This window comes from Ipomoea triloba, chromosome 7 (assembly GCF_003576645.1).
Source record: "Ipomoea triloba cultivar NCNSP0323 chromosome 7, ASM357664v1".
NCBI classification, from domain to species: Eukaryota; Viridiplantae; Streptophyta; class Magnoliopsida; order Solanales; family Convolvulaceae; genus Ipomoea; species Ipomoea triloba.
This window is the reverse complement of record NC_044922.1, coordinates 21,643,265-21,654,576: the sequence shown is the minus strand read 5'-3', so window position 1 is coordinate 21,654,576 and position 11,312 is coordinate 21,643,265. Positions and strand designations below refer to the sequence as shown.

Here is an 11,312-nt window from a genome sequence, read left to right as displayed (position 1 = left end):
TAGTTACTAAACATATAATCCTGTAATGTGTGAATGTAAAGTTTACAAATTGTGAATATAGAGTATAATATATGTGAATGTAGACCCATGTCCACCTTGTAAGGTGGACCTGGGTCCACGGCATAACAACCCCACATAAGATGGACATTACCTTATTCAATATTTAAGTACGGAAGTTACATACTTACATAAGATGGACACTAACATAAGGTAGATTTTAAATATATTAAAGATTTATTTTTAAAGATATATATTTAAGTACGAAACGTACATTGATATATTATCAAATAATAAATCTTCAGCATACAAATAATATACTTTCAGTATATTAAAAGTGAACATTTATTTATGGTTCACATTGCAATGTGGACTATGATTTACCGTATAATTTGCCACGCTAATTCTTTTTATAAAGTTTTTTTTTTCTTGTTGATAAATCTACATTAAGAAGGGAAACATTGCACTTTTCGTACCTTAGTTATATAGTAAATGTAGGATCCGTTCCTACTTGTTGATTGTGATCACTTTTTGTCCTTTAAGTTATAATTGACGTTTCAGATTTCATCCTTTTCTTATAGGTTATGCTCATTTTTAGTCCTTAAACTATAAATGTCATTGCAAATTTCGTTCATAATATTTTGTTAGAAAAAAGACAAAATTTATAATATCAATTATAACTTAGGGTTGAAAAATGAGCCTGACCAACAAGTATGAATGAATCCTGCAATTATACTTTAACTTAGAGATGAAGAGTATAATTACTGCTAACCAATTTTCGCGGGGAGCCAAACTTGTAACCTTAGACTTATTAATTGTCTTTCTCTATTTTTACATACTACTTTGGCTAAATGGAATAAATCAAAACTAATTTATGTTTACAAATAAATAAAATGGCAAAAACTTGTGTGAGACCGTTTTACCATGATACTTTTTCTCTTATAAGTAACAAAAATTATATTCTTGATTAGTGTTATATTTGAGCATATAAGTATAATATTTGCACATATAAGTATGACATTTGCATGGTGCTTTGACCCGATCCGACCCGTCTCACGAATAAGGATCCGTGAGACGGTCTCACACAAGTGTGACCCAAAAACTTAAGTTTAATCTTTGTGCTTTAATAAGTTGAAAAAGTATATACACACTTTATATTACATTGTAATAGTGTCTTCGGTAAAATAAAAAAATAAAAAAATCATGAGTTTAATATTTGGTTTGTTGGATAAGCAACAATCTTATGTTGATCTTGTCGTTACAAGAGAGGATGCGTAATTGCGCACGATGTTCCATGTTCCATGTTCCATTACCAGAATTATTAAGTAATTTGTTTTCGTAACAACACAAGGAATGCCTTATGCCCTGTTCTGTAGTCTTTGCCAAAAATTGGATAACGCGCTGCAGCTGCTAGGCGTTATTTAACGGTCAATGGTTACCAAACCGGGCAACCCCGACCTCCATATCTGATTTCTCTGCTCTTCTTCAATCCCTTCTTCTGTATATGTAAAATTCACGACTTCTTATCCTACTCCGATTTTTTGCTTTTTTTTTTCTCTGTTTTCTCCATCTGAAATGGCAGCCGTAGAAGGTCTCCCGCCCATAATTCACTCCCAAATATCGTTAAATTGGCACTTTAATCCCAAGTATGTTTACAGGCAGAGCGTTGGGTGCTGTAATCGGTGTTGGCTTTTACAGGGGAATTCGAGTCGTTTGATTGTTAATACTACGCCGACCGGAGCTCCACCTAGGGTTTCGGTGAATTATCGTCAGTGGGAACTTTCGAAGAACAGATATCTAAGAGATAGGGAGATTAGAGTTAGGGCAAACAGTTCTTGTGAACAAGGCACTGATTCCAACGATACAAACGAAGCTACTACGACGGAAAGTAATACTTCTCCGGTTTCGGGGCCTGGCTCGGGTTCAAGTTCGGGTTCCTCTGGGAAAGAAAGTCAAGGGAAAGGGGACTGGTGGTGGTCAAAATGGCAGTGGCAACCCATAGTTCAAGCACAGGAAGTGGGAGTGTTATTGCAATTGGGGATAGTTATGCTCGTGATGAGATTGCTTGGTCCAGGAATTCCATTGCCTGGGTCAGAACCCATGGCTCCGGTTACATTTTTGAGCGTTCCGTACAGTGAGTTCTTGAGGAAGGTAAACACAAATCAGGTTCAGAAGGTAGAGGTTGATGAATTCCACATCATGTTCAAGTTGAAGAATGAAGTGATGAGTGGTGTGGTGGAGAGTGAGTCTGGGAGTGGAAGCAGTAAGCTGCAGGAGTCTGAGTGGTCGTTAAGGAACGTGAATCCCACCAAGAGGATTGTGTACACCACAACAAGGCCCGGTGATATCAAGACTCCTTATGAGAAGATGCTGGAGAACAATGTGGAGTTTGGATCACCGGATAAGCGGTCAGGCTGGTTCTTGCACTCAGCACTGGTAACATTCTTGGCTGTCAACTTTTTAAGAAAATTACTTTCACATTAATGCATCCGGGACTGCTTTTATCTGTAAAGTTGAGTGCTCTCTTGCTTATAGCTTCTACTTAGGATCTTTGATTGTATTATTTAGATGGACACTTAGACAGTATGCTTGACTGACAGAACTTGTAAAGTACCAAGCAATTTATCCTTTATGTCCAATATGATATAAATTGGACAAAGAATCTGAAACCAAGCATGAGATCCTACCTATGTAGTTTCTTTCTGTAGGGTTCTCAAATTAACCATAAATTGGAGTTTCTGAAGGATATTTCCTTTTCTTGTTTACTTTTCACTATAGAATCTTTGTTTTACTAGAAGTAACAACTTAATTGGTTAGGGCTCACCTACAGAGTCTGGTTAAGATCCTTAGTGCATTCTGACAGTGTGGTTGTTTGTGAATCATTTTAGTTTTTTTCTTCCTTCTTGTTTCTGTGCATTGTATGTGAAGTGATTATTTGCCACTGAATTTGAATGTTAGATGCATTGTCAACATTCATTTGTTACGAACTTTTGTATCTGGAATAAATTGGTTCAACTTTCCTGTAATATCTATCTCTCTATATGGAATGGTTTGCTGAAAATGTTTGACAAGCACCTACATGTGCATTTAGTTGTAGACTTGTAGTAGTTTAGAATTAATTCCTAAGGTGAGCCTAGGGTAGTAGGGTGTCAACTGTCAAACCCGTAGGTAATGATATCAGGATTGGTTAAATCAAACACTAGTTAATATAAGCCTATTATATTTAGTCCTATGTAATTGAGGGATTCAATTAATTAGAAACTAAATAATCAAGCAATTAAGTAAACAAGAAAGAGATAGATTGAATTCAAGTGAGAGGTTTATTTGGTAGCTCCACTAAATATTGAGATTCTAATACTTCAATTCCTAAGTGTGGAAAATGGATTTTTATTATTATTGCTACTCCCATGGTCACATTTATTCATTAAATCATGCAAATCCTACTCCTATAGTGCCTTACACAATTTAACCCTTTAAACTCTAGCAATATAAAAATCCCCTAGATAATCACCCACTCTCATAGTGTGCCTTCAAAGTCTGTTTGTGGTGCCTATGTTATATACCACTCTTGTAGTCAAATAACAATATAACATGCAAGAATCACATACAACTTGGCCAAGGTTTTGTGGGCAAATTATACCATGGACTAGGGTTCACCTTGCATTGTGATTGTGGACCCTGTAAATAAATGAAGGCACATAATATGTTAATTATAATAGGTACATAATTTATTAACTAAAGGTACATAATATGTTAACAAGTACATAATCTGAATGTCGTTTTGGACCAGGATCCACAAGATGAACCATGGTCCATGCCTCCATGGTATAACAATTGGGTTCTATGTACTTATACATTAAATCACACAAACACAACACTAAAACAAATAGAAAGAATGAAGTTTCACAAATTAAGAACAAGCTACATAAATAAACATCACTATGAATTCAATTCCCTATTAAAGTTTAGCCACTCATAATGATAAAGAAATCACAAAATTTCAAATTATTCATCTCAAATATAACATATGGAAAGAGAGAGAAATAGAAAACTCCAAGATTGGAACCCTCGTTGCCATGCTATCCTCCTCTTCTTCTTCACGTTTGTGATGCTTAAGATGATGGAAGACCAAATTTGAAGCATTTTGGTGTGTTTTCTTCTCCAACAATGCAATGTCAATCTTGTAGCTTCATCCATGGATGAGTTGGGAATTTTTTTTAAAATTGCTGAAACCATTCTCACCCCAACAAGAATTCTGCATCTAGGTTTGGGCATTCTCACTACAGTGAGGCAAAGTGGCTCTTTGAATCTATCTAACTGCAGCAAGGGTCCTCTACACTGTAACTCTTCTTTTCAAGCTATTTATTACCTTGATAACATCATACTTAGTCTTTGTGTGTTCATAGAAGTTGTAACTCTTTGAGTTGGGTATCCAATGGCATTGGAATCACTTCAATTGGATCTTCCTGCATAGAAATATGATCAAAATACCGAGCAGTAGTCATTTTATGCGAGAATTGTAACTTCTCACTCTTTTGTTCCGTTTTTGAAATGATTTACCTATATGTTCAAGACCATTCAAACCACCAATTTTAGACTCATCAAAGAGTGTTGTAGCCTTAGCTCCAAAAGTCATCCAAATGTGGCACCTTAATCACCAAAAAACATTGAAAACACGCATTAGCTCATGAAAATTATCAAGGCATTCAAAAGCAATCAGAAAACACACTAAAATGTAAGACAAACACTAAAATAAACCTATAAGTGCATGCATAAGTGTGTTGTCTATGCACTTATCAATGTTCTAAGTAAGACAATTGGCACTGCTTCTAATTGTCTTTTGCTATTAAAGTTTCTACATAAAATAACCAGCTCAACTTCCTACTATTATTTGCAATTCCCTATCTTAGCCCTTTCTTTTGGCCAGGTTCTATGTAATGATTAATTGACAATGAGTCTGAGATTAACTTTTCTGTTAAATTGTTGCCTGGAGGCTGGAGTGTTAGGTACTAGCTAGTCTAGCTCTTAATGTGAGTGTGAGTGTGTATTAATATTTTAGTTTTTGCCCTTTTCTCTTTTGAACTGGAACTTTACATAAGTAGCTTGAAGCTTTTGCATGGATGAAAGGTTTGTATGTATTTATTTAAGGGAGCTTCTCTAATGTCTTTTACTCCAATGCCTTTTTTGCCAAAAGTGGAAACAGGGGGCAGGGGGGGATTTCGGTCACATGTTCCCTTTTTTCCCTTCTTTTCCCAACTCTGTTGATATGATCAAAATACCTCTACTGTTTCCATTTTTAGAAAGAGGTATGGGAGGAAAAGGTATTTGAGAAAAATCCATTTATTTATATATATTTAAATTTCATAATGTGGTTGTTTGCCGTTATTCTGTTCAGTGCTGGGACTTTCATAAGGAATGTGAAGCATTAGTTTGGATGAAGAGTTTTATGCTTTATTGGAAATCATTTTGTCTTAAGCTTTTTGTCTATTTGATTTGATAGTGCAAAATGTGATCTTTTTATCTGTTTCCAGTTTGCTCTTTTCCACGTTGTTGTCCTAGCTGTTCTTTTACATCGGTTCCCTTTGAACTTTTTTCAGGTATATACCATAACTCTTCTTCATTTATTAGCTACAAACTTTTGCAATTGGTTTGAGACTTTGAGTATTTTAGTTCACCATATTTTCAGCATACAGCTGGCCAGCTCAGGAATCGTAAATCTGGGGGTTCTAATGGAGCGAAAGTGTCCGAGCAAGGTGAAACTGTCACATTTGCTGATGTTGCAGGTGTTGATGAAGCCAAGGAGGAGCTAGAAGAAATAGTGGTATGTTTGACTCTTCACAGATTTCCTGTGCAAATGTGTCCTTGATTAGTATTCTGTTTATATGATCATCACTTATTAATTTGATGGATTTTCTTATCTGTTTCTCAGGAATTTCTCAGGAATCCTGACAGGTATATACGACTTGGTGCACGCCCACCCCGAGGCGTTCTTCTGGTGAGTTAAATAATTTTTAGAGCAAACTCCACTTTTAGTCATCGACTATGGCATTGCCATATTTAGTGCTACTGTTTTAATTTACCTCATTACATCCTTGACTTTTATTCATTTGCCACAATTAGTCTTCTGTTTAAATTTGTCATTCCACCCTTTAATAAAAAGGGCTAACATGTAATTTTTTCATTAAAGCGTCTTTGCCCAACATGTAATTTTTCAACCTCTCATTTAAATTCTTTTAATTGAATGATAAAATTACATGTTAGCCATAATTATTGAATGGTAGAATGACAAAAATTTAAAAGGACTAAATGTGGCAAAGCAAATGAAAGTCAGGATATAATGTGCAAAATTAAAAGAGTAGGACAAAATGTGGCGATGGCACAATAATCGAGGACTAAAAGTGAAATTTACTTTAATTTTACATTGTAAGGATAAAAGCATGGATTTTGATTGATGTGGAATGTAACTGTCACTTCCTTTACCCTTTCCTGTACCTTCTAAGATTGTCTGGCAGTTTATTATCTCTCTTTGGAAGTTACTTGAAAACCTCATTAAGGAGCAATGAGGATGTAATAGGGGATTGCTTTTGGGAAATTGTTTACCTAATAGCGCCATGGTTGTTTCTTTTCTTTTCTTCTCTTCTCTTCTCTTTTTATTTTGGGTTCATTTGTGGAGAGAGTAAACTCCTTATATTGTGTCTAAAGGCTTTACTTTGACTGACTTTGCCATAGTTATTGATGTAGGTTGTTTTAGCTATTTATTGTCCATTTCATTAAAAAAAAATTGTTTCTTTTAAAAAATTGTTCTCATTCTGACTGTGATTTCATTTCTGATTCATAAGTGTTCCCTGTGCTCATTCTTTATTTGAATCATAAACTACAAGAAGTAGACATAAATTGGATAGGCTTGGTGATAGTCAGATAGGATATTGATCCATTTCTTAAGGTGGTTGTTATTAAGAAATCTGCCTATTCATGGAATTCACACAAACACACCCTCTCTCTCTTGGTGGATAACTGAATGCACTAGTCCTTGGTGGGAATAACAGTATGATTGTCATGATTTTCAAACCTGTCTGTGTAATTGTTTAGATGAATCTCTCTCCTCCCCCCTCTCTTTTTTCTGCATTTCTACCTTTCTTGAGCTTTTCTTGGGATTATCTCTACATTTGCAATTTGTTCACATGATTGATTGTGATCATCTGTAGTGAGCATAGTTCTTATTATCTTACAGGTGGGCCTACCTGGGACAGGTAAGACACTTTTAGCGAAAGCTGTTGCTGGAGAAGCCGAGGTTCCTTTTATCAGTTGCTCTGCAAGTGAGTTTGTAGAACTGTATGTTGGTATGGGGGCATCTCGTGTCAGGGACCTTTTTGCCCGTGCAAAGAAAGAAGCTCCATCAATAATTTTTATAGATGAGGTATTTTTTTCCTTTCACACCCTCCCATATTCTCACAGAAGCAAAAACCTTATATTGAAAATGATCAAAATGAAGCAAGAGGAAATGGAAAAAACAAATAAATTAAAGGATAAGTAGTAGTACAATTTTTTGTGCATCAATACCAAATTTCTAGGGCATAACATATAGTGTTACTTGTTTTCTGGATATCAGATTGATGCTGTGGCAAAGAGCCGTGATGGTAAATTCCGCATTGTTAGCAATGATGAAAGAGAGCAGACATTAAACCAGCTGCTTACAGTAAGGCTTAGTATTTGAGTCAAACCTTTTTACATGTCTAGGTTACACATAGTCACATAGGTAAGGCTGAACTGTAAAAATTTATACTGCAGGAGATGGATGGATTTGATAGTAACTCTGCAGTGATTGTTCTTGGAGCAACCAATCGTTCTGATGTGTTAGACCCTGCCCTTCGCCGGCCTGGAAGGTTTGATCGTGTGGTCATGGTTTGTACATCTATTCCCTCAAGCTTTCTTTATATTTGGTTAAAATATTGTCTTTATATATCTCTTTCCTCAATAACAGTTTATTAATGATATACTAAATCATTAAAGGTGGAAGCACCAGATCGGACTGGAAGAGAAGCTATTTTGAAAGTACATGTATCCAAGAAGGAACTTCCTCTTGCACAAGATGTCGATCTTGGTGATATTGCTTCTATGACAACTGGTTTCACTGGGTATTCTTTCTTCAGATTTTTTATGAGTTATGATTTCCTGTTATTTTTAATTTCTCTCTAAATAATATGAGTATCTTTGTCCCTCTTCGATCCTGTGCAGGGCAGACCTTGCAAATTTGGTAAATGAGGCTGCTTTATTGGCAGGAAGGAAAACTAAGCTTCTTGTCGAAAAAATTGATTTCATTCATGCAGTAGAGCGGTCAATTGCGGTCTCTCTCTCTTTCTAATACAAACACTACACATCTATCTATTTGTGCATGTATTTGTTTTTGGGTTTCATGTCACATGGGTTTCTCATTTTACCAGCTGATGCAACCTCCTTTTTCCAATTTTCTTTAACTTTTTCCCTTGTTAAAATTTGCCATATGCAGTAAATAGTCAAACTTGCATTACTCACTGAGCCTGTGTAGTATTAATGTTCCTGTGTGAATGAATTAACTCCATTCTTAATGCTACAGGGGATAGAAAAGAAGACTGCAAAGTTGCAGGGCAATGAGAAAGCGGTAGTTGCACGGCATGAAGCGGGTCATGCAGTAGTAGGTACGGCTGTTGCAAATCTTCTTTCTGGGCAACCACGGGTTGAGGTAATAGGACTGCTCCTTACATATTTTGTCACTGATTGTCATTTATCTGTACATCTTTCCTTGACTTATTTCTCCCCCTTTGCTACAATGTATGTTAAAATATTTACAATTTAAATTGACTTGTTGAAAATATAATTTCTTGTCTGGAGAGGGAGAGAGTTTAAGTTGTGACGAACATAGCATTTTGTCTCTGACATCAGCACCAAGAGGTCCATTGCTTTCACATCTTTGAGTTGATTGGGAGATTTTTAGAACATCTTGGAGTGTCAAAATGAGGGTTTATTGGTAAATTTTGTTCAATATTGTTGGACATATTTCCAGCTCTATGGAATGCATGCTTTAAATAAATATAGCATTTCTTATGGACAAACTTGTTAAAAGTGCCCGCGAGGCGTGCAACAGGAAATCGCCTTGACGCCTTGCCTTAGTGAGGCGCAGCTGTGTGAGAAAGCAGCCGCTTCCTGCCAGAGCGACGAGGCACAGCCAACGCATAGGTCAGCACAACAAATAAGATAAAAATAAAAATAAAAGACCTGAAATAGGGTTCATGAAGTTGCAACCTTCTCTTCTCAAAGCTATTAAGACGTGAAAGAGCAGCTCACTGCTCGCCACTGCCAGGAATTAGGGTTCGCGAAGTCGCCGCCTCACCTCTGGCAACTCTTTGTCTCTGTCTCTTTGATGGTTCTGCCTCACCTGTCACCAAGGAAATCATTATCTCACTTTGACCTTTGACATGATAGGAGTAGAGGAAAATGAAATTGCTGTCTCACTCTCAGAATTGCAAGTTGAAATTAATTTTGTTTTCTTCCAGATTTTGACCAGACTCCAGAGTAGTCTGGGTTTCTTCTGTTTCAGCCAGTGAAGTAGTCAAGTCGTCTCAGTCTTTGGTTTTTCTGATATTCTGAATTTCTGATTAAAATTTTTTTTACCAGTGAAGTTTTAATTTATTTTTTAAACTTTGAATATAAAGCTGTAATTTTCTTAAAATTTTTATAAAACTGTAATTTTTGTTTTGTAAATTTGTAAATTATTTTAATTTCTATGAAGTCGTAATTTTTTAAATATCATTTTGCATCACTAGTTGAGTAATTGTTATTTTTTAGAAAAGTGTTTCTTTATCTGAAAAAGCGACTTTGCTTTGCGGTTTTGCTTTAAAGCAAAGCCCGGCCTCATTGCTTTGCTACCCTTTTTCGCTTTAAAAAGTTGGCTTATGAAATTTAGCTTGGTATTGTTGTTTTTTTGTTATTAGACTACTACTATTCCAAAATACAAAAATAGTGTGGCACACAATTATAATGATTCTTTTTTGAACAGAAACTAAGCATATTGCCTAGATCTGGAGGGGCATTAGGATTTACTTACATTCCTCCAACCACTGAAGATAGATATTTGCTCTTTGTTGATGAACTACATGGACGATTAGTCACTCTTCTTGGAGGGCGTGCAGCAGAAGAAGTAATTTATTCTGGACGTGTTTCCACTGGCGCACTTGATGATATACGTCGCGCCACAGATATGGCCTACAAGGCAATTGCTGAATATGGTCTGAATGAGACAATAGGTCCTGTTTCACTGGCAACTCTTTCTGGTGGTGGGATGGATGATACAGGATCTGCACTCTGGGGAAGGGATCAGGTTCTCATCTGCCCTTTACCTCCTATCTCAGTTATCTTTTGGTTTAGTTTCTTCTTTTCTACACTTGGTTATGCAAATATGTAATGAGAACTGATTGTGTGTCAAACCGTAGGGGCATCTTGTTGATCTTGTTCAAAGAGAAGTGAAATCCCTCCTCCAATCTTCACTTGAAGTTGCACTCTGTGTTGTGCGTGCCAATCCTACTGTTTTGGAGGGTCTGGGAGCATGTTTGGAAGGTAATACTTTGAACTCTTTCATGTATCACTGTGTATTTGGAGCTCGGTAATAACAAACATTTACGGGTGCAGAGAAAGAGAAAGTAGAAGGTGAGGAACTGCAAAAGTGGCTGAAAATGGTAGTTGCTCCAACTGAACTTTCATATTTCATCAGAGGCAAGCGGGGGTCTTTTCTCCCACTGCAACCTAGTTCAGGATGAAATCATATTATGGATGCTTTGTATCAAATGACGCACTTTGAATATCCACATCGGCCTCGTCATTCTCAACCCGATGGTGGGCACTTACAGGCAGCTGCATGGCATGAATTCACTCTTTCACCTTGTATTAGTTCGGTAAAGAGTTTGTCTTGACATCAAGCTCCTTGTATATCTATTACCTACCATGATCATCAACTCTGTAGTTATTAAGGCAAATGGCTGAAGATCTAATTACGGTGGAAGGAATATTTTCCTGAAGCACAGGTTTGAAAAGAAGATTCTCCTACGTTATAAAATAATTTTCTTGTACATATCTCGGTTGTTAGTGAGCAGTCATGTGTAACAATTATATATATATATATACCCAGTACATATAATCCATTTCTTTGGCGAACAAGTTGTTTTACAAGGGTTGATTTCAGATCAAATATCAATAGATGATTGATTTGTTGAGTGATGTTCAGGGTAGCTACTTTATATATGTATGCACCTGCGTTGCGCCAATAGTAGTAGATTTTGTTGTAA

General features: G+C 36.3%; 1 protein-coding gene across 2 annotated transcripts; it reads left to right on the top strand.

Moving 5' to 3' along the window:
- Positions 1-1,341: 1,341 nt before the first annotated feature.
- On the top strand, positions 1,342-11,312 carry LOC116025195 (ATP-dependent zinc metalloprotease FTSH 9, chloroplastic-like). 2 transcript variants are annotated; one of them, XM_031266332.1, is made up of 13 exons: positions 1,342-2,433; positions 5,529-5,594; positions 5,684-5,818; positions 5,927-5,992; positions 7,229-7,414; positions 7,607-7,693; positions 7,786-7,899; positions 8,008-8,132; positions 8,233-8,341; positions 8,591-8,716; positions 10,031-10,351; positions 10,464-10,587; positions 10,660-11,312. In XM_031266332.1, the coding sequence occupies exons 1-13, from the start codon at positions 1,573-1,575 to the stop codon at positions 10,785-10,787; spliced, it is 2,448 nt and encodes an 815-aa protein (XP_031122192.1). In that variant the 5' UTR covers positions 1,342-1,572; the 3' UTR covers positions 10,788-11,312. The 2 variants fall into 2 exon arrangements, with proteins under 2 accessions (XP_031122192.1, XP_031122193.1); XM_031266333.1 differs by lacking the exon at positions 5,529-5,594.